The sequence below is a fragment of the Alligator mississippiensis genome, chromosome 1 (genome assembly GCF_030867095.1).
Source record: "Alligator mississippiensis isolate rAllMis1 chromosome 1, rAllMis1, whole genome shotgun sequence".
Lineage (NCBI taxonomy): Eukaryota > Metazoa > Chordata > Crocodylia > Alligatoridae > Alligator > Alligator mississippiensis.
In genome coordinates, this window is record NC_081824.1 from 451,772,873 (window position 1) to 451,796,074 (window position 23,202).

At 49.1% G+C, this 23,202-nt stretch overlaps 1 protein-coding gene across 1 annotated transcript in view; it reads left to right on the forward strand.

The window, feature by feature from the left end:
- The window catches only part of LOC132248466 (germ cell nuclear acidic protein-like), a 28,355-nt gene extending 5,359 nt beyond the window's left edge, over nucleotides 1-22,996 (forward strand). The window contains exons 2-9 of the mRNA XM_059721425.1: nucleotides 2,545-2,610; nucleotides 6,985-7,162; nucleotides 7,374-7,489; nucleotides 9,487-9,567; nucleotides 13,115-13,296; nucleotides 14,772-15,448; nucleotides 19,622-19,736; nucleotides 22,732-22,996. Of these exons, the coding sequence (XP_059577408.1) occupies nucleotides 2,585-2,610; nucleotides 6,985-7,162; nucleotides 7,374-7,489; nucleotides 9,487-9,567; nucleotides 13,115-13,296; nucleotides 14,772-15,448; nucleotides 19,622-19,736; nucleotides 22,732-22,907 (1,551 nt within the window). The 5' untranslated portion in view covers nucleotides 2,545-2,584 and the 3' untranslated portion in view covers nucleotides 22,908-22,996. The remainder of the gene's footprint in view (nucleotides 1-2,544; nucleotides 2,611-6,984; nucleotides 7,163-7,373; nucleotides 7,490-9,486; nucleotides 9,568-13,114; nucleotides 13,297-14,771; nucleotides 15,449-19,621; nucleotides 19,737-22,731) is intronic.
- The last annotated feature ends 206 nt before the right edge of the window (nucleotides 22,997-23,202 follow it).

Below are 23,202 nucleotides of genomic sequence, written 5' to 3' on the forward strand. Positions count from 1 at the left end.
CAGCAACCACCCAGAGATCTTGCCAGCAATGTCGGCGGTGCGTTTTTGTAGGGGGTGCAGTGCCACGCTCAGGGGGGGCATGTGTACATGCGTGCATCCCTACACATTGCCCCTGTGGTAAGTAGAGTCACACAAGGAACAATGGTCACAAACTGACAGAGAGCAGATTTAGGTTAGGTATCAGGAAAAACTCCTTCAGAGTAAGGGTGGCCAAAATTTGGAGTGGGCTCCCAAGGGAGGCGGTGCTCTCTCCCACCTCGGGGGTCTTTAAGAGAGGGCTGGATAGGCACCTGGCTGGGGGCATCTGGCCCAGCGCTCCTTCCTGCCCGAGCAGGGGGTCGGACTCGATGATCTGTTGAGGTCCCTTCCCACCCTAGCATCTGTGAATCTGTGAATCCGTGCTTAAAGTATACCATTTTGTCAGCCTTCAGACCTAGGAGACTTCACATTTTGTCATGAGAGCACGCTACCAACATCCAAGGTGGTTAGCACATGGGCACTGCTTTATAGTTATTTTTTTTAATGTTTGCATGAACTGATCTCCCCAAGCTCACAACATGACTTTTTCGTCTTCTACTTCACCTCCCTTTCCCAAACAAGGCCACAGAGCCACTATAACAAATGTATCTTGTGTTTCACTCTTAGTGACAAAAGGGATTTATCTAATCTTCTTATGCCACTGCTTCTGTCCCTGAAGTAGCACACCAAGAGAGCATCGAATCACCAACTATGGGACTGGAAGAGATGTCGGGGCCGTCTAGTCACCCCCTGCTCAAGGCAGGAGCACGCCCTACAAACCCGTCCAGCCAAGCATCAACCCTGCTCGTACGCATTGGCAAGCATGGAGATTGCACAACTCTCCAGGTAGCCCATTTTCGTGTTCCAAAAAACCTAAAAAAAATCACCCTCATATAGAGCGAAAGGTCTTGAATCGAACCAAAATATCCCCTGCTGCAATTCTTGATTTACTCTGCGTCTGTTGCTGTGGCTGAAGAAAACAGGACACGTCTCCATCCTCTCCATGGCCACCTCTCAGGGATTTGAAGACATCGAGCTCTCGAGGACTAATCTCAGAACAGAGTCGTTCAACCAAGATACGTCCATCTTCCAGTCCGTTCATCCCAAACGAAAGAGATAGCGCCATTATCGTTAAGGAAGCAGGCAGGAAAGGTAAAATGAGGATGGCAGAGAAGGAGCATTACCTCAAGGCGCAGTAAGCACATGATATCCATGAAAGAGCCTCTTCAGCCACAGCTCTGGTGAAAGGGCTGTTTGTCCAAAGGCAGAAGAGGGAGATCCAGGGCACGGATCTGGTTAAACATTTCGCCCTCCAGAAAGGGAAAGGGCTTGAAGGGAATCTGAGGGAAGTTGCCCATGAAAGCGGTGCAATGCTGAGAGACTGGGAGGATCCACACCGTCAAAGGGCCGACAGCAGGCGGCAAGTAATATAGTGTATTTCCCCCAGCTCAGAGCTGGGAGCCAGCGGGAGCCCCCCGGCCTACAGAAATAGAGGTTACGTCACCGCAGGGAACACGTGTGAGATAGACCTGGGCCGTATGTTCTTGTGCACACACAATAAATGGTGTTCGTTAGGAGCTGTTGTTGGAGTCCCTTTCCTTATCCGCTGTCACAGTGCCCTGGAAGGAAACCCTTGCAGGGTCCAGGCCTGGTTGGAGTCCCTCCTTGTGAGTACCATCAGGTCGTGTGCAAGCCAAGCCCTGTCTCACACCCGGCGGCTGATGCAGCGGTGCGGCTGGACACGGCCGAGACGTGCAGGTGGGCAGACCCGGAGAACGTGACACGCATCACAATGGCCCCTTCTAGAACCGGCTCGTCGCCGTGCGGCTCTTGGAGACGCACACAGCAGGTCAACTGCTCCCGACCCGACACTGGTTGTTGTCAGGTCACACCCGTGTCCTTGCGATCACCCTGACCGCAAGGGTAAGTGTGGGCAAATGAGGGGGGTGTTTGCACCCACACTGGGGGAGTCCTAGGGTGGGTGACTTGTGGCTGGGGGTATTGTCACTTTTATGCTTTCATTTCTTTCCTAAACATGACTTCAGTCCGCTCCAGTAGCAAGCCAAGCACTGAAGACTAGGTGTGCTTGCCTGCCATGGGGGGAGGCGGGGGGAGTGCTTGGAGCGATGAAGTTTGCCGGGGCAGGCATGGTGAGGGGTGCAGCAGAGGGGGCAGTGAGGATGCGGATGGTTGCTTTAGGGTTTCCATATTTCCAGGTCCAAAATGCAGGACACCTGTCACATGGCGGAGGGGGGATGGGGGGATATGACAGCGTGGGGGCAGGGACATGCCAGTGCCCTGTCACTGCCCATGCTGTTGCCCCTCAGTGCAGAGCCACAGCCCCCGCCAGCCCTGCTGCTGCCCCTCACTCCCAACCCACTGACCCTAGCCCTGCCAGTGCCCCTCACCCCCAAACTGCAGTACCCTGCCCCCCGGGCCATGATGCTGCCCCTCACTCCAGACATCAAGTAACTGGGAATTACTGGTTGTGGTTTCAACTTGCTCTTCCTTCTTTCTTTCATACAGCTACAGAAAACTGGATAGCTTCTTATCCCAGGATACAACCATGGGATCCTTTGGAGACACAGGAAGGTAAATCAAATAGAGATGTCAATTCTCACTGTTATACGCTCTTTTTGCCTCGCCTAATTTGAGAGATTCAGGTGTTACTTGAAGAATGCAGTGCTCAGCAGATCTTCACAATGCGTGGTAAGGAAATGAGTAGTGCGTGTGATCAAACACTCCTGTCGCTGTCGACAGCAGCACGTGATGTTAAATGTGATTAATGCCATCTCCGTGTAACGACTCTGTTTTCATGGCGAGGGGAAGGGCAGGGAGCTGCACTGGAAAGAAGATGGCCCAGCCATGTGTGTGTGCATAGCGGTGGAGTGAGCTCTGGAGCAGGGCCAGAAAAGATCCCCTGAGGCCCGCAGACGACAATGAAGCCTTACTTCATTTTCATTTCCCCTCTTTATTCTAGGGAAGGAGAAGATGCTATTGAGGCTAACTTTGCCTTGGTTGAACATTGAGGAAAAGGGCTGAGGGCTCAACCCAACAAGAACAGTTTTTCTGTTGGCTTTTTTGGTAATTGAACTGACCCCTAAATTCTGCTTCCAGTTTCATTGGTTGCCGTCCATTGACTCTGGGGGATTTACATAAGCAAAACCTGATTATTAAAGTGTTTTGTGTTGGATGATAGCCTTGAAGGGTCTTCTTTGGGGTCTTCTTCTCCTTTAATGCCTTAGTAGTCCCATCGATGCACTGTTTCTTTTACAAGTTTCCTACTTTAATCTAATTTAAAAATGTATTTCTATGTGTTTAATTGGGTGTCCAGCATGGAATAAACTCCCCGCAGTGGTGGTTCATAGCTTCATAGATGTAGGGTGGGAAGCGACCCGAGCAGATCATCGAGTCGGACCCCCTGCCCTGGGCAGGAATGAATACTGGGCTCATATGAGCCCTGTTACATTGAAGCTCATGTGACCCAGCTGGGTAGTTATCCAGGCTCCTTGGAAAGACCCCCAAGGTAGGAGCCAGCACCACTTCCCTTGGCAGCTGGTTCCAGATCCTGGTCGCCCTGACTGTGACCCTGAGGGGTGCAGTCACCTCCCTTGGAAATCTTCAGGAGGAGACGGGAATGTCAGCGCGCCGCGGTCACTTGACCCCCTGTGTCTTGTCCTGCCTGGTGCAGGGGTGGACCCGAGGATCGACAAGGTCCTTCCAGGCCTGACAGTGCATGAATCGACGAACAGTTTGCTCCCCACGTAACATCCTGCTCTCCCCTTCTCACGCTGGACTTCAGGCTCTGTGGGCTTCTTTTGGATTTCAATTTCCATTTTCTAAACGAGTTGATGCAAACAGTCTCCTAAAACTTGCTATTTAATATCATAACACTTTTCTTTCATGCCTTCCTGCTTCCTTTTTTTGTTAAGAGGTCTGGCTCTGTGGCAGTGTGCTCATGGTCCGTGTCTCCGTTATGGCATGCTTTTGAAATTAAAGTAAGGATATACATTTATTTAATTTTAACTTTAGGATCTTCCCCATTTTTCTTTACACAATTCCTCTTTCTAAAACACACGAACACGGCACTAAGTTGAAATATTCTTCTTTATGAATCCTGTGGTATTAATACCATTGGACTAACTCTGGGTGTCCGTCTTTCTACTGCCTGCTGGAGCGCGGTGATGTCCAGGCTCTGGCAGACTCGGTTCATATAGTTTGCTCCAACGTGCTGCATTTCCAGCGTGTCAGAGCAGGCTCCCTGCCCACGTATAGGAGCTCATAGTGACTCACTGAAATAATAGAAAAGTTTTTGCATTTTGCTTTTAGTAATGCATGCTTTCAGCAATATTGTGCTCACCTTCTGTATCCATTTCTTCAGCTTTCATTTTAAGGGTTTTTGTCTTAAGAATGATACATTTCATCTATCAGTTATCAAAATTAGACTATATGCCATTAAGAGGAAAACAGTATTCATTCATGAGATGCTGCAGGAGATTTTCAATCGAGGACAGAAACATACTGTGTCCTAGGCAGGCATTTCTAATTCATCATCCTCTCAGTGTTGCCTAGGCGCAAAGCTCTACTTCATAAATCCTGGGGGAATCTCACATCTTCCAGCAGTTTGGATGAGAGGTTTTTTCATGGACTCCTCCGCTCCAGGTTGCTGTGGCACAGGCTGTTTCCCTCCCGTCCATGTTACCCCCTTATGGTAATTCAGACCATTGCCCACATGAGAAAAGATGATCAGGACAGCGGTTACTAGAACTTCATTTCCCTGCAATGCAAGAAGTGTTTTGTCCTGCCTACAATGGAAATGCAAAACACGGAAATCTTCACCACTGTTTAGTCTTCCTGAAACTTAATTCAACATATCTCAGCTCAGAGGACACAGAGTAAAGTAGATGAAATGAAGTTAAGTTAATAATCCTCGCATTTTCTTTTTAACTTCTCCCTCTCCCATTGACATGGATCTTCTGCCACCTTGGCTGCAATGCTTGTGGTTCCCCTGTCACTTGTTGTGCACATAATTCAGCACTAGTCCTTCACTGCTGGAGAGACTGTCCCGTCATTTCAGACCTGTCCCCTGGATAACGTCTTTCAATCGTTCCCCCTCGTTCTTCTCCCCCAGGCCCTAACTATCAGGTGTGCTACGTGTCTGTGTATGTGCCGGGGGTGGCCGAAGGTCAGTGGTATGTCCAGTCTGTATTTTGGGAAGCACTTTGCAATCTTTCAGGATGAATGACGATGCATGGATATAAAAGCAGGGCACAGTCATTAGGAGTGTGTCTCCACATGCAGGGGCATGCGGTTGCCACAGCAAAAATAGAGGTGACATAAATTTCCTTCATGCTACGGTGCAAGCCCTTGCACATGGGATTGGTGCAGGGCAAGCTGTCTTGGGTGGGGGTGGGAGGCTGGAGCCAGCAGCTGTGCTGGCCCCAGCAACTTGACTTGGGGCCTCCCAGGGCAGCAGTGGCAGCAATCCTGCTGCTTGGAGCCTGCCCAGGTGCCAGAGCATAGCTCTGTCCAGCCAGGCTCTGTTTCTGGCAGCACACGTAGGTGCCATGTGCATTGTGCCACCTTTGATTTCTTTTGTTTTTTGACACCAGGAGCTCCCAGTGTCAAATTTGGACACCACACTATAAATCTGCAGCATGGCAAAGGAGTGCATGTGTGCCACATGTGGTCTATGGGGCCTGAAACGGGTTTGAAGTACCACAAACTGCATGTGCACACTCATCGGGACACGATTGATGTATGCAAAGAAATGGCACAATGCATGTTGGTTTAGTTTTCTGTTTTTGTCTCTCTGATTTATTTTTGTTTTCTTTTGAAAGGTATAGATGTGCTTAGCACCCAGAGAGTGGTGGTAGCTGGGTCGTTCTTGGCCCGGATGGAGGTGGGCAGTGGAGTCTCGTGGGGTTTGGTCCTTGAACCGGTGTCATTTAATATTTTCATCAGCAATTTGGAGGAGGGTATGGAAAGCACCCTCTGCAAGTTCGCAGATGATACTAAGTTACGGGGAAAAATTAATATACTGGAGGGCAGGTAGCAGATACAGGCTGACCTGGACAGGTTGGATCAATGGGCGGAACAAAATAGGATTGAGTTCAACAAAGATAAATGCAGGGTACTGCACCGAGGCAGGGGGAATCCCCAGCACACCGCCAGGTTGGGGCATGACCTCCTCAGTGGCTCAGAGGCTGAGAGGGATCTTGGAGTCACAGTTGACTCCAAGATGAACACGAGCCAGCAGTGTAACGAGGCCATCAACAAAGCCAATCGCACCTTGTCGTGTATTAGCAGATGCACGAGCAACAGATAGAGGGAGGTGATGCTCCCGCTCGATGCAGCACTGGTCAGGCTGAAGCTGGAGTACCGTGTCCAGTTTTGGGTGCCGTACTTCAGCAGGGACACGGAGAACTTGGAGAGGGTCCAGAGGAGGGCCAGTCGCATAATTAGTGGTCTCTGTGAAAGACCCTGTGAGGGGATGTTGAGAGATCTGGATTTCTTCGGTCTTTACAAGAGACGGCTGAGGGGCAACCTCGAAGCTGCCTATAACTTCATCAGAGAGGATGGCAGGGAATTGGTGATGCGCTGTTTACCAGAGCACCCCAGAGAGTAACTCAGAATAATGGGTGCAAACTAGCGGAGAGTAGATTCAGGTTTGACATTAGGAAGACATTTTTTTACAGTAAGGGTGGCCAGAATCTGGAACTGGCTTCCAAGAGAGGTGGTGCTTTCACCCAACTTGGAGGTCTTCAAGAGGAGGCTAGATAGGCACCTGGCTGGGGTCCTCTGAACTCGGCCCTCTTTCCTGCCGGGGCAGGAGGTCGGACACGATGATCCTTCGTGGCCCCTTCCGACTCGACAGTCTATGAATCTTAACACCTAATCATCTTGGCTCCTTACGCTACTGGAAGTAATAACTTCCAATTAACCAGGTTTTGAACTCCTCAACAGGGCAGAGCAGGAGGAGGGCTATGGGTGCAGCTGCATCCCTCTGCCTTCTTTCCTCCAGCGCCTCCGCACCCGAGAGCCGAGGCCCCGAGCAGGCAGCCAGGAAGGGCGGGAGCAGCTATTTGACAGCGGAGACTGGAGGACCTTGCAGGCTCTATGGAGGCAGCAGCTGCAGCTGCAGGTAAGTCTGTGGAGGAAGGGGACAGGGCCGTGGGTTGGGGGCAGATGGAGGCCCCAGTAGGGCTCTGGGGATGGGGGACAGCAGCCACTCCAAAATTCACCATAGCCCCCTGACCCCCCACCCAGCACCACTGCCACCCTCCCCAAGTTTCAGAGCGGGGAGACTGCTTGTTTCATGACTGATGTCATGATTTTCTTCTTTTGTTTTACAGGTCATGCAGAAAAATGTAGATGCTCTTCTGGAGGATTTTGGGAACATACATACATTTTTCGCAACATACAGGACCTTTGCCTCTCCTGGTGAGGTCCTAGAAATGCTCCTCAGCAGGTAAGAGCCAAGAGCTGTGGAGGAAGCTGTGATGGCCTTTAGAGGTGGGACGTTGCAAGAAATGATCTCAAATAGTTTTGAAGATGGCATACTTAAGAAGTTAATGCTATGCATGTATTTCTAACGAGCTTGAAAAAGTCAGTGTTTCAGTTGAAACAGGGTTGAAAATGCCTCCTCAGAGCTGAGTACTTCCTCAAACAAGGAGACCAATAAGTAAATTGGACTGCTTGGTTCCTTAGTGGAAAGAGAGGACAGCTGGAGGCAAGCAGTCCTCCAAACAGCTCAACACACTGCTGGGAAAATCCAGAGTTAACAAATCCAGGCTGTCGCTGTCCCTCTGCGTAACTCTTTGCTGCATGAATCGGCCTGTGCTGGATCAGGACCTTTCTATCTCGTCCCCCTGCTCTCTGCAAGTCCGTTCATAGTGTCTGAGGAAGGCCGACAAAAGTCTGTAGCTCTCTGAACAAGTTATTGTCTCAGTGCCACCCTGCCCTGCCTCCTGCCTGCCCCTAGCAGTGGTCTCCAGAACAGGTATAAAGCATACCATTAGGCACCATGTCTCAGCATTAAATTCTCCCACAAGCATATTTCAAAGGAAAATGTGGGCAGCCTTTAATATGTATAGATTTGCAATGGCCAAGTTTTTCCCTACAACAGTCGGTAAAGAAGACTTCTATTTTTCCTAGCAGCAAATAATTAACATCTTTATTTTGCAACTAATTCTTCTAATGTAATGTAACACGAAAGGGTGGGCCAAATTGTACCATTTAGTTGCTGGAAATGCCCTGGTGTAGAAGGAAGCAGAAGAGGGAGGGGGACAGGGCTAAGACTTGACCTCCTTCCAGTCCTCTTTGTGGTGATATGCCACTGAAAGGTGATATCCATCTGAGAGTGAACAGCGAGAGCAGTCTCAATACTCTCACGACTTCAGAAAATGCGGCAGCCCCTCTCCGCGTATGGAGAACATGAGGGGCAGAGGGGAAATCTTATCACAGCAGTCCTTCCCCAAAGGGCAGTCTCAATCTGGTCCTCAGCAGGATGAGGGTGGGCTGACAGCCGGAGAAGAAATTATGTTAAATCAAAGTCCTGTAGAAAGAGACTCCTTGGGGCACAAGGGTGCTAACTACAGGGGCTGCCTGCCTCCTCGCTCCACTCTGTAGCACCTTCGTGCCCGGCCAGTCCCTCCATTGCCTAGTGCTGCCCCCGAACTGGGACTGATGCTCCCTTTCAGCCTGGGACTCTTCTGCCCTGGCACAAAGTGCTGTGGTCCTGGGTGCACGTGCAGATGCTGTGCCTGGGAGCAGTTGACTCTGGCGCCAAGTGCACCAGAGTTTATGGCTCGCCTTAATGTCACGTGTAGATGCACCCGATGTGTAACAGCCTCTCTTTGGTGCTGGACTAAGCTAGCAGCCCTGGGGTGGGAACAGGTCTAGTTATCACCAATCTATATGCAGTCTTCTCCTTTCTTCCAAGCCCTCCCACCTTTCCAACGACAAGGTCTGCTAATCTAGCTCTTCCATTTAACCAGATCCCCCCTTTGCTGTCCAGCCTCACTATTAGAAAAAAAACATTTTATTTGAGTCTCAGTGAAAGCGTGATGTAGCCATGATAGTCCAGTAATTATGGGAAAGGCAGGGATTTCTGAAGAAGCCTCTCACATCTTTTACTCTGCTCAGGGTCACAACGTGATCCTTGTCCCCACAAAGTGGCCAGATTTGGTTTCCTCTCTGACTTGGGGAGTGGTTTTCCTGCTGCTCTTTTGTGCTTTTGCAGACTAATCAGAATAGTGATAAGAACGTAAATGGATATGACAAGGACATTTTACTAAGGCGTAGTTACGTTCTTGTCCGTCGTGATCTCTGATCACACCTGCTGGTCCTGTTACCCTGATGGGCTGTGCGGTCTAGTGGTGTTGAAGAGTCTAGTGGTGCTGCCCTTCCAAGTATGTTGCGCTTGTTTTTTAAATAACTCTCTAAAATATCCATTTTGATGTTTAGGCATGGAAAGCTGGAGACCTTGAGCTGCAGAGGAGATGAAAGTCTAGATTTCTCAGCGGACTCCAGGGCAGTCCTCAGGAAGTAAGTGTGCTGTACAGCAAAACCTCAGTCAGGATTCAAGGGATGTGGTAAAACTAATCATCTTTTTATATATATATATATATATATATATACACACACACACACATGCACACAGAGCCATCCTTATTGGTATCAGCAAAGAATTCACTGTATCATGCCTACATTAATTGACACAGATTGGGATGCTGCCCCAAAACTGAACAGAAACTGTCCTTTATTTTGGGGTCAATAATTTCTGGGGGACAAACAAAGCATGCTTGTTGCCCTTGCTTCTTTTCACCACATGTTATGCAAATATGCATGTTATTGTCTGTTGTGGATTTCATTTTCTATTCTGGAAATGCCGACATACTTTAGGGGGGATGTAGCCCTGATTGTGCTTGCATGTGATGCATGTGTGTATGTCTGTGAGCATGTGTTTGTGCATGCATGTGCCTGTGTGCACACGTGCATGTGTACATGCATGTGTGTGCACATATTTTTGGCATGCACAAGTGTGTGCTTGCATGTGTCTGTGCATGCACAAGTGTGCATGTATCTGCATGCATGTTTCTGCATGACTGTATCTCTGTGTGCTTGCATGTGATGCATGTATGTGTGTATGTCTGCGTGCATGTGTTTGTGTGCATGCAGGTGCCTGTCCCCCAAATCCTACATGCTGGAATTGCTTAAGCATTGGTTAATTGTTCATTTGATTAATCATTCATCCTTGTGGATTTTTAAATTGTGTTTACATTTGGATGCTCAAAATGGTGAAACTGAACCTTTCTTAAATGAAAAAAGAAGATGTCTTCTTCTGCCTCTAGTTCCATACGGACCATTACTTAGTTTTTAAGAGGCAGGAGTCTAATGAACCTTCCCTCAGCACATCTATACATTGTCATCTGCATGCTCTGAGGTTTGGTATGCACTGGCAGTATAAAGGACTTGAAGGATTATATTTGATCCCCCCCTTGCTGATCCCGCTGACTCCCTTCAGCTCTCGGCAGTGAGCGTATGGCTCTGAGTTTCTCTATAAGAGTGCTAGCACAGCTTCCGGCAAGTAAATTAACACAGCTTCCCACATTAAGTAAATTGTCTTAACTCCCATGATCTTGCTTGTCAATGATTGGATTTAAGCAAGGGTTCAAGTAGCTTCAATTCTTTCATTTCTTTTGGGAAAAAACAAGTTCCACATCCTTTTCTGTCATGTGCCATCTCGTCAGTACCCCAGGACTAGTAAATCCAAGACGAGAGTCTAACTTCCAAGCCCTTACACAGCATCTTCCCTCCCAGAAACAACCTTTCTACAAAGTTTCATGAATAGGGTTTTTAGTTTTCCGAAGTTTAACATTGCTCATTCCTAAGACATTCTGGCAGGGGGGTGTTACAGAGAAAGCCACAGGTTTTCAAACCACACTACAAAACGATTATTAATACTTACCATTACACGCTATAAAATATCTGACCTACCAGTCCCACCATCGGGAAATCCTCTTAACTGGGTGGCTGTGGGGTTGTGAAGTGCGAGTATGGCATGTTCTGGGAAGCAGCAGCTGTTGAGTCTGGACCTGAGATGGTTGAAGCTCGATCTTATCTCTAAGTCTGATGTTAATAAAGTGCTGAATAACCTGCTTGTCTTTGGGTTTACTTGGGAAGAAATATGAATTAGTGGCTAAAGTAATGGCCTTGGAAACCAGGACTTCCTGAGTCTACTGGCCACTCTGGAACAGATGTGTTTTAATCCCCTATATACTTTGCATAAGGCTTTATCAGAGCCTCTGGAAACTGCAGCGGGGAGCCGCAGCCAGTCTTGGTCCCAGTCCTGATCTGGATGCATGGGGAGGGGCAGTTTGGGTCAGGGCAACTCCAGTCCAGATGTGTGGGGGAGGGGAAGGGAAGAGTGGCCTGGATATGGGGGATGGGGGAACAGCTGGATCCTCCCCCTCTATGCAACACTTGTCAGGCTGCAGTTGGAGTACTGTGTCCAGTTCTGGGCGCTGCATTTCAGGTGGGACGTGGACAGCATGGAGAGGGTCCAGAGCAGGGCCACCCGCATGATCCGGGGACAGCAGGGCAGACCCTATGAGGAGAGGCTATGGGACCTGAACCTGTTCAACCTTTGCAAGAGAAGGCTGAGGGGGGACCTGGTGGCCATCTGTAAACTTACTACGGGGGACCAGCGGGGTTTGGGTGAGACCTTGTTCCCCTGAGGTCTCCCTGAGTAACAAGGAATAACGGCCATAAGTTGCTAGAGAGTAGGTTTAGACTAGACATCCGAAGGCACTGCTTCACAGTCAGAGCGGCTGGGATCTGGCACCAACTCCCAAGGGAAGTGGTGCTGGCTCCTACCCTGGGGGTCTTTAAGAGGAGGCTCGACGTTTACCTGGCTGGAGTCATTTGAGCCCAGTTTTCTCTCCTGCCAGGGCAGGGGTCGGACTAGCAGATCTACAAGGTCCCTTCCCACCCTACATCTATGAATCTATGAATTGTAAAGTGGGTTTGCGTTATGCAAATGTGACTGATGTGCCGTGCTCCAGGAATGCGTGTAGAGAAGAAATCGAAGGAAACCTGTATTTACTGTCTCCTGATACAAGAATTTAGGGCCACCTCATTAAATGATGAGGCACCAGGTTTGAAACAACCAAAAGGGAGCACTTTTTCACACCTCACTAATTTGTGAAACACATCACCCCCGGATGTTGTGGAGGCCAGTACTATAACCAGGTTCAGGAAAAGATTGCAACTACCCTTTCAAAAGTTGTCAATCTGGGGCTGTCAGTCATAGGGCTTAGGGATGTCCACGTGCGTGGTGACTTAGCAAACATCGAGACGGAGGATGCATCTCTCTATTCACTTTCTCCTACTTGTCCTCCAAAACATCTGCTCCTTACCACTTGTGGAGACAGTGTTGTGAGATAGCGGGGCCTCTGCTCTGAGCCAGATTGTGATTCTTACGGTCCTATGTATCATGTCTGTACAGGAGAATGGGCATTATTCCTGCCTGTCTGTGGGAGAGCAAGGGGAGAGACTGGCAGACCTCAAAAGCTGTAGTAGTGACTTAGCTGAAGTTTACCCACTCAAGTAGGCATTTCTTCTTTGTGTGACACTAGGAGAGAAGCACTGCAGAAAGTGGCCCAAATGTAGCAAGAAAAAAAGAAAGCAAGAAAAGTAGAAAGTGAGAAAGCCAGGCAATTTGTGTGTTGTGTAAAGGTTGTGTTTGGGGCAGGATGTTCGTGTTTTCCTGTGTCTCTTTTACTTTGTTTGCTGTAATACTAGATCAAATTGGAGGATGGTGATATCGCTAATAATAGTTATAATTGTCCTATATTTTGCATCTTGAGGATACAATTCAGTGTTCGTTCACTAGTTTGATGAGTAATTAAGAGTGGTAAAATGTGTGTCAGTGAGTTTAGACCAGGATTACGGAAAAAGGTGCCCAGATCAGAATGCCTTGCTTGCTCATAGCAGAAGGAATAGATTCATCTTTTTATACAAGTTTGAATGACAAATATCACTGTTACAAAGACTGATTATGACTGGATTTTGTCAATGTATTTCTTTTCAGTCCAATCATCTTCTTCTTGAAAACTTGGCTGCACTTCAGCCCTGAAGATTTCAAAGAGCCGCCGAAGTACCACACACTGCAGAAAGTAATAGCACACCTGAACAAGAACGTCCCTGGCTGTGACGTTGAAATGGAGGCCAAACACCTCCTCCACCAGTTTCAAAACGAAGCAGAAAATGAGAGTAAGTTATATTTTTTTTCAAGCTATCACTTCATCATCTCCGAAACTGCACTAAAGAATTGCATTTTGGGAGGTAAATGTTAGCAACAATTATATTGCCAGGGCCTAATCCTGATATCACTTACACGACAGGATCAGGCCCTGTAGACTTTTGGGTTTTTCTGGCTCTGTCCCTGGTGAATCTCTCCTGGGAGAGTGGGTAAAGAGTGGGTAGAAATACAAATCTGCAGTGGGGAATCACAGGCCTGGTCGTGCGGATTGGAAACTGGGAACTTGGCATTTCAGAGAATTTGCCAGCGCACAAGAGTCAGAGCAGCAGCCAAGAGGCAAATTGCCTTTGCATTTTCAGCACCTTGGAAGTATGGCCAAAGCTGCTCTCTACCTACTTCTCCCCTTGCAAAGAGAAAAATCTCATCAGGTGTTACCGTGCTCTGACCAAAGGCAGCTTCAGGCAAAGCCTTTTTGTCGTGAAGCATGTCTTGCTAGTGACCACCATAGCACAGGAAGTGCGTGTGACTGTTGTTTCCTCTTTGAGTGATGGGCTTCTGACCTCCAAGGACAGAGAAATAACTTACATTCCAGGTCAAAGACCTGCTGAAACAATGGTGAGTTGTGGCAATACAAGAATGCTATATGTCCAGCGTCAAATTGACACACGGTCCTTAACCCAGTTAGAAACTTTCCTGTGGCAAATCACTTGCTGGGTATGCTTCTTGGACCTGGTGCAATGTGCTAATGTCTCGCTTTGGCACAGAAGTGAAAGCAAATGATATATGAAATAGAGGATACAAAAGCAAAGCAGTATTTTAACCCCATAAACTTGACCTGGTGGATGTTCCAGAAAGAAGGTGTTATTTTAGAATTGGGTTCACCGCCAGATAAACTCAGGCATTTAAAGGTGGTTAAAAGATGCATTGCATCCCTCAAAAAGGGAGTTCCCCAGCCAACTTTTTCTTCAGCCCCAAAAACATTCATATGTCCAAGGTTGCTAATAGGTGTCTAATGAGGTTCTGTCCTGGATTTGGTTCCAGTGGGCCAAGAAAATGTTCAGGTCTATGTTTCGATCCAACTCTTGTTCAAAGCAAGCAGAAGTTTCCAGGGGTTTTGTTCTTGCATTTATTTCTTGAAGTAATATTTGAAAAAGGTTCTTAAACTTTGAGTGACAGACACCTCACTTGACTGAGAAATGTCAATGAGTTAGACTATAGGGGAAATGCCAGTGGAAATTAAGAGGTTAACATCTTGTAGAACAAGATTTAGAGTTGATTTTACTGAGTTAAGATAAAGAGAGAGAGAGGGGAGATGCCAGTTGGGGAGGGAAGGAATCAGAAATGGAAGACAGAGAGCTGATTTTTGTGAACAATTGTTAAAATTCTATTTATGTGGCTTCTTTTCATAAACTATCCATACATAACTAAGGCTGGTACAGCCATTTTCACTCACCTCATTTAGCTCAAAATAAACTGGTGTATCTAGGCCAGCCTGGGGACCATCCTGTGGACCAGCCAGGAGACCAGCCCAAGGGCCAGCCCGGGGAACTGCCTGAGGTCCAGCCCGGGAAGCAGCCCAAAGGCCAGCCCGGGGAGCAGCCGGAGGACCAACCTGGGGACCATCCCGAGGGCCAGCCAGGGGCCCTGCCCGAGGACCAGCCCAGGGACCTGCCCGAGGTCCAGCCTGGGGAGCAGCCTGAGGGCCAGGCGGAGGACCAACCTGGGGACCAGCCCGAGGGCCAGCCCAGGGACCAGCCCGAGGCCCATCTGGCGGACCGACCTTGGGACCTGCCTGAAGTCCAACCCAAGGGCCAGCCTGGAGAGCAGCCCGAGGGCCAGCCTGGGGACCTGCCCGAGGTCCAGCCCGGGGTGCAGCCCGAGGGCCAGCCCGGGGAGCAGCAGGAGGAACAACCTGGGGACCAGCCCAAGGGCCAGCTAGGGGACCTGCACGAGGTCCAGCCCGGGGTGCAGCCCGAGGGCCCGCCGGAGGACCAACCTGGGGACCAGCCTGAGGGCCAGCCCAGGGACCAGCCTGAGGACCATTTGGGGGACCGACCTTGGGATCTGCCCGAGAGCCAACCTGGGGACCTGCCCAGAGTCCAGCCCAAGGGCCAGCCCAGGGACCTGCCCGGGGACCAGCCCAGGAACCTGCCTCAGGAAAAGGTACGGTCTAGAACCTTTTGTTCAAAGTATTCAATATGAAAAGGGGATGAGGAATTGCCAATATTTGTCTTATAAGTGAAAATTTAATTTCCACATGCATTGTTTACTCCTGTCCCCCAGAAAGCTGTTTATAGCTGTGACCAAACACAAGTGCACGGCTGCAAACAGCTTAAATGGCCCACTGGGTGAAAATCTGGCCCCTCATTGCATGTGGTGTCAGCTAAAGATGTTTCAAAACGTAGTGTCTTGTGTAACGTGTGTCTGCTGGGGCTCCCAACCTGTGGGTGTTTTCAGAATGGGAGGGGGGCAAGGGAGCAGAAGGAGTTGAGTCTTAGGGTTTTTCATCCCCCCCCTACAGAGTGCGGCCAGTGTATTACAGGCCCCCCAAAGTGGGGTGGCTCCAATTCACCCACTCCACCCCTCAACACCAGCTGCAGAGCCCCAAGAACAAGCTCCCTCCACTGCCTTTCCCCACTCCCATTCTGAAACAGCCAACACTGGCACAGAGCTTGGCCCTTGTTGTGGAAACCTGCTTGCAGGCTCCCAGCGGGCAGCTAGATCCCCACCCCTCCAGACCAACAGTGAACTTCTGTTTGGTCTCGGGCAATGTAGGAACTCAGAACGCTTTGCAAAAATCATTCTGAGTTAGAGCTGGGAGCTCCACTTCTCTCTGCACCCTTACGGCACGTCCACACATGCAGCATGTGTGCTTGCAGCAGCTCAAATAGGAGCGGCATGTATTTGAGCCGGGGATTTCTGCCTCACCAAATGCCTGGCCACAACCTTTGGTGTGGGGCAAGTTGTGCCATCTGGGGCAAAATAAGCCCGCCCAGCTCCTCCCAGATCTGCAGCGAGGGGGAGATAGAGCCTGGGGCCAGCAGCTGCTTGCAGGAGTGAGGTGGGACAGGGGGTGGGGATAGGTGTGGGGGGATTGTGGGGGGGGCTGTGGGTGGGCGGGGACTGTGGGAGGATGCTGCTCAGGTAGGGTGGGTCCTCTGCCCTCCAACAGGGCATAGCTCCCCAACACAGCACATGGACTGCCGCCCCCAGGACCACAGCATTCCCCCCCTGCCAGGCCCACATGCCCCCTGCAGGGCCCACAGCTCCCCGACATAACCTACCCCCACAATACCTCAACCCCCCGTGCACAGCCCGCAGCTCACTGGGAGCAGCAGTGAGCACTGGGGCACTTGGGGCCTCCTGGCACATCCCCCCATGTGGCACAGCAGTGCAGCTTGGCACTGGCCGCTGCTCTGCCACATCACCTGGGCCCACTCCCGGAGACCACCTGTCATGCTGGCCCAGGTCCTGTGTGCATGGGCACCACGTGCCATCGGGTGGGGCCTGTTTCATGCACGCAGGACCCATCCCGCCTCAACACACAGTCCCCGTTAGGGGCACGGGGCACCCGCAAGTGACACCATGAGTGGCCCAGAGCTACCCAAAAGCGCATGGTGCTATACTAAACCAGGCCAGGCCTTGGCTGAGTTGCCCTGCCCCCACAGTGAGGAAGGGATTGGGGCTGGGGCTGGGGCTGGGATAAGCTGCCCAGCCGGGGCAGGGGGATGTGGGACTTGGGGAGGGGGTTGGGGGTGGCGCGGCTTGCTCTGGGTGGAAGGGGGCAAACAGCAGCAGGGCATAGCCCCCACTCCTGGCACTGCCGCACTTGCATTCTGTGCCCCCTCACCCCAGATGGGCAACTGGCGGGCAATGCCCTACTGCCACTTACCCAGCCGGGGCAGAGAGGCACAGGATGTGGGCACAGCAGTGCGGGGAGTGGGGTCTATGCCCTGCTACTGCTTGCCCCCTTCCACCTGGAGCAAGCTGAGTTTGCATTGTGCCCCTCCCTGCCATCCGTCCTGGCTGGGTAAGAGGCAGCGAGGCATATCCCCCACTCCCCGCACTGTTGTGCCCGCATCCCAGGCTCCCCTGCCCTCCTGCCCCTGTCCCATGCATCCCTCCCCAGCTGGGCAGAAGTCAGAGGAGTCTGTAAACACAAAGGAGTGCAGAAGATGGAAGCAAAGCTTCCAGGGTTTTGGAATATTACTTTCCATATCACAACCTTGCCCAATAGGTAATGGCAGAGAAAGGTCAGTAGGCGCATCGGCCCTGCAGGAGCTCCTTCCTGAGCAAAGCTCATTGTGCAGTCAGGAATGCTACCGTTTCTTTCAGCAGACAAGGTTCTTTGGCTAAAAGTGCTGTCTTTTATTAGACCAACTAAACACCCATTTCAAACGGCAAAAATCGATATCTTCTGTGTTTCAGGGGTGTTAGTTGTAGATGGAATACTAAATATGAATACTTCATTACAAATACCAAACCAAGTTACTCCTGGAGGTAGGACACCACCACTAACAACATTCAAGAACCAGGCATAGACCCAAAATACCTGCTTCTGGTTCTGCTCTTTCATCCCTACTGCTTCCATCATGTTTCTGACTTTTTCCCTTCATTTATTTTTCATTATTTACCTCTCTGAATGCTCATCATCTCCTTCATGCGTACCTTCCATGGCCGCGTGTTCATCACCTCCTCCTTCGTCCACCTCTGATTTGCTCTGTCTGCACCTTACTCCCAGGAGAACAAAGACGCCTACATCATTCACTGCTCAGTGCCGAACAGTCAAGGTGTTGTGTACAAAGGCATTCTGGTAAGTGATGTGGAAGAGCTGTGTAGATTTATTACAGGATGTGTTTTCACTCGGGATGACAAGTTACATGTAAATTCTCTGCTGCTCTGATTCACACCAAGACAAAGCTTTGAAATATTAGGGGCCACCTCATGCCCTTGATTCTTAGGTGAATTGACATGGTTATTTTAGTAGTCAAAGTACATTCCACCTCCCAAACTTTTCTCTGGGCTTTCAGCTGGATAATATCCACCACTTGTCCTCAGTCATTGACTAAGGTACCAAGAAACCATGCACGCCATTTGTATGAATGGGCATGTCTGCACAGGTAGGCAGACAGATACACTGAAGAGCAGCTTGGTGGCAAGTCACCGAAAGATGCTGTATAGCACTAGAAAATTAGGATCCCAAAGGGCATATACTTCTAAATATCATAGTGTATTACCCCTCATTTTCTCTTATAGAAAAGTAGAGCTGGAAGAGACCTCAGGAGGCCATCTAATCTAACCCCCTGCTGAAGGCAGGATGATTCCTAACTAAACCTTTCCATTCAAGTTATGTCTGACCTATTCTTAATACTGCAGAAACCAACCTCCCACACAACTACTATTCTCAATGCCCAAAACACCAAGAAGAATCATAACCTGCTACAGTTAAAGCAAGGAGGCGGAGGTCCAATCCCAAATGTGGTGCTTGGTAGGACCCCGAGCAGAGAAGCAAAACCCAGGAACTTGTAGGTTTTTTTAGTTCTAACAAGAGCAATCAGCACACCCGAGTCCAAATCCCCAGCCAAGAGACAGTGTTCCCAGTGCGTTTGCTGTCCTTCCCAGTCTTGAGTTCTCTGCAAATTTGCTCAGGAAGCTCTTTATTCCTGCATCCAAATCATCTGAACAGCAGCGGAGCCAGGGCAGATCCCTGTAGGAGTCCACTCAAAGCCTCCTGCCGTTCCCACCTGGATCCAGGCAGAATGACCTTTGCTTGTGGCTGCTGAGCCAGTTGTCTATCTGCTTTGGAGTCATTTGCTTTTCCCCATGTTTCTCCCAGTTGTTTGTGAGAAGGTTGTATGGGCCTTTCCAGTGAAAGGGAAACCGTTTAGAGGGAAACCCTGGGCCAGATGCATGGTGAGGGAGATGCTGCTTGTGCCATCTCACTGGCCCAAGGTAGATTTAGGCAAGTAAAGCCTTGATGGCATAGGACCAGCCTAGTGGCTTCTGAGACTCTGCTACGTGTGGGTGACCACGCTGCGATGAAAGATTTCCGAGAGACAGAGGCAAAATAAAACAACATTCATAGTGGTCTTTTTTACACTAGGGACAAACCAAATCTAGAGACGCAGCTTGGTAGAGTAAAATACACACAGAAACCGTCACCCTTTGCTAGGATGTTCTGTGCACAACACTATTTCCATCTCTCTGTAATTTCCATTTGTGCACTGTCTGTACCTCAGCGATGAGACACCAAACCAACATGCCAGATAGATAAAGTGAAAACAAATGTCAAGAAACAAGGAAGTAAAATATTTCACTGCAAAATGCTTTTTCCAGTTAACGAGCCAAGACACAACTAGAGATGTGATCTCAAAAATTATGAGAAAATATGATCTGGACATGGAGGAAGCTGGAAACTACCAACTTGTGCAGGTCATTTCGGAACACAAAGGTAAGAGAGCAAAACTTTTTGCTGGTTCAAATATCCTCCTCATATTTGCAGAAGAACATGCCTATGAATCCATTTTAGAAATAGTGCAGTGCTTCATCTCATAGCCAGGTGGAGTAGACCTCCCTCTTGATTACCTGGTAGGAGTCAGCACACCTCTACTCCCCTTTGGGATGTCATGCATGCAGCTGGGGAAGACTGACAATTAGAGATCCAGCGCTGACATGTGTCCCGCTGTCTGAAGTCAGGGCCAAATGAAACAGAAGAAAGGTCTGGGAGCGTCACCTGTACCCTGACTGGTGCCCAGAAAGCCACAGGGACGACACAGTCCAGATCCACTCCCTTAAATCCATCCTGCTTGAAAAAATCTACGACCTCTGCACCAGGAATTTGTGATGACTTGTGTAATCTCCGCATCACGGTATTAATTCTGGTGCAGCACAGTACAGCCTCCCTCTCCTCCAGTTAGTTAAGTATGGGCTGAAGCCGTTTTTTGTCCTGATATGTCCCGTCTCCTTGTGAGTGATTACATCCTTGACTTCAATAACTTCCTGGAGAAGACTGAAGTTTACTAGATGTTTCAAATGGGCACAGCTCCTTTCTTCCTCGTGCATGTAAACTGAGTCACAGGGCTATATCCCACTTCACCTTGTGTGCCTAACCAGCGTGGCCACAGCCACATAGCTGCCGTTTTGGATAGGGTTGTGCTGCAGCTCAGCATGTTTGGAGCCATGAACAGGTCAGATGCGCTCACTAGGCCGTACTATAAGTCATGGCATTTTGGCTGGCCAAAAGCTCATTGGAGAGGTGGGAGGAGAATGAGGGCCCTCCCATACTTTAATGTTCAAGCTAATGGGAAGGCTACTCATCCAGGGAGCAGGACACCCAGGGCCTAGCCCCACCTTCTAGAGTTAGGAAGTATTTCCTCATTTCCAGCTTAAATGCCCCCTGTTGCAATGGAAGCCCGTTACTATACCTGCTATCATCACAGACAACTAGAGATCCTCTTTACAAGTAACAACCCTTTCTGAAGATTTCTAACACCCCCTCCATTTTCTCAGGATTACATAATCCAGGTCTTCCAACTTTCCTGTCTAGGACAATATTAGACACTTCCTCATTGTTGCTGCTCTTCTCCAGACTCTTTTCAGTTCATCTGTTTGTCGTAAAGCACGATGCCTTGAACTGGCCACAGTTTTCCAGCTAAGGCCTCCCCAATGCTGAATATCATTGAAAAATGGTTTCCCCTACTTTGCACACAACATGCATGTTAATACAGCTCCATATGCTCTTGCTCTTTATCAGTTTTTGTAAGAATATTGCAGTGATGACTCATATTTAGCTTGTGCTCTACTCCTGTAACTATTATACTATCCTTTCATTAATTTAAGACCGTTTTTTCCAATTGGTCAAGGTCATTGAGAATCCTCAACCTATCTTCCAGATCATCTGCTGTCCTACCTCGCTTGGCATCATCTGCAGATTTCCTAAGTGTATGCTCAGTTCCTTGAGACCTCCAGGACACATTTTATGTGGACTGAGATAAGAGGTCATTAAACACATTGCCTTTTCCGTATTGAGCAATTTTAATTCCCTTTCCCCAGTCAGTAATGGACCTGCACTTCCTTTGGTCCTTGACATCTAACTTCACAGGATGCTTGTGTGTCTCGGACTAGCTGTATTGCAGTGCCTTGGTCTGCCTGGAGTTTTTCTTTCTTGTCATCTGTAGTATTGTAGCTATGTTTCTACATTTGGAGAGATTCCTTGTTAAGTTTCAAGTCACAAAAGCATTTGCTGTTTAGACAAGCCAGTCCGTTGATGTGATTCTTAACCTTCCTTACACAGGGATGGCATATCCTAGTGCCCTTAATATTCTCTCGAAGGTACAACCAAATTCCCCGATTCCTTTTTCCTTTAAACTTACTGTCCATGGGATCCTGGCCACCAGTTGTTTGAGGTTTTGCACGCCCACGCTAATCTTTACTATTTATTTGAACTATTGTCATGCCAAAAGCCATACTTATGGTCAAAGACCCTACTGGGGAAAGCACTGTATAAATCCAGAGCATCACCCACAGAATAGCTTCACCTTCACAGAGGGCTACTGGATTGTAGGCATTGTACTTGCAGTGTTTGGCAAGCCCTAAGCCTGCTGAGTATCTTGAGTGGCAGGAGGAGAGTCTACCATCAATCCCTGACCATTGCGAGGTCAAACTATCATCACCATCAAATCAGCAGCAGTATCAGGCCCTGAACTGGATTTACAGCCCTCTTTCAGAGCCAGTGAAGAGAGGGAGGATGCAAAGGGAGGGGAGAAAGCCAGGTTGAGCAGGTTTCTTTCTACTCGCCTCCGGGACCCAGCAACCCAACACCCCAGTGTCCCCCCTCCCCACACAGGCACCTTTTTGGAAAACAGCTGTCTCCCATTGCTAGCAGACAGGGACCTGTGAGCTCAGGGAGCAGCAATCTCCTCTGATGCCAAAAGGCAAAGTTCAATCCCTGCTCTTGGTTAATGATGAGGTAAAGGGGTTATTTCAGCTGAATGGAAAAGAATTTGCCTTGACCTTTTTGTTGAATAAAGGACCCAACACATGCAAGCTGTAGAAAACCACACATGGAAATGATGCATTAAGGAAGCAAGTCAAATGATTGCCTTTCAACCTAAATGTACAGCCTGTGTGTATACGTCATGCTACTGTCTGTAGTCAATGATCTCGGAGCCAGAAAACTGTTTCATGTAGTGCACAGGTAAGTTTGGTGTTATCAGACTTCCAGAAGCATAATTTTGGACGGTACAACATCTTCTCATACTTTTGCTGGTGGGAAAGGAGATGTTATAATTAGTAAAAACCAAATTAAAGAACCTTATTTGGACTTCTAAGTGGCACGTGTCCAGCCAGCATGCACCTCTGAATGCTCACCAGTTTTCTATGCTTGCTTGCAGTGCTACTATCCAGAGTCAATCACTTGACGCTTCTTTGCTTTTCTCTTTCTGCAGAGCTAGTCTTCCCACAGGAAGCAAATGTGCTTTCTTATATGAACAGCCAGGGGAACGCAGACATCAGCCAAAGAAGAAAGCCAGCTTTCCGTGCCTCCCCATTGTCTGCTGCAGACAAGAAAAAGAGGAGGCGCCTACCTCGCCTCTTTAGAGGCAGCAGGGTCAGACCCGAATGAGAGCATCCTGACAAGGAGCTGACACGAATACCATTCTCAGGCTGGGGGAGACTGGGAGCCTGTGGGCGGTTGGGGTGCAGGCATGGGAGGGATGGGGTCAGGTGGGAATGGGGAGCAGAAGGGAATATAATTTATGTTCAGGAGGGATGTTGGGCACAAGGAGTGGGAGGGAGAGGGGGAAAATGGGAGGGAGGTTTGTTACAAGGCGGGGATAAGGGTAGGGTTTTGCAATTGCAAGAAAGCAGACCCCTGGGTGGGGGAAGGGGTATATACCCTTCCCCTTGCCCCCCCAGCC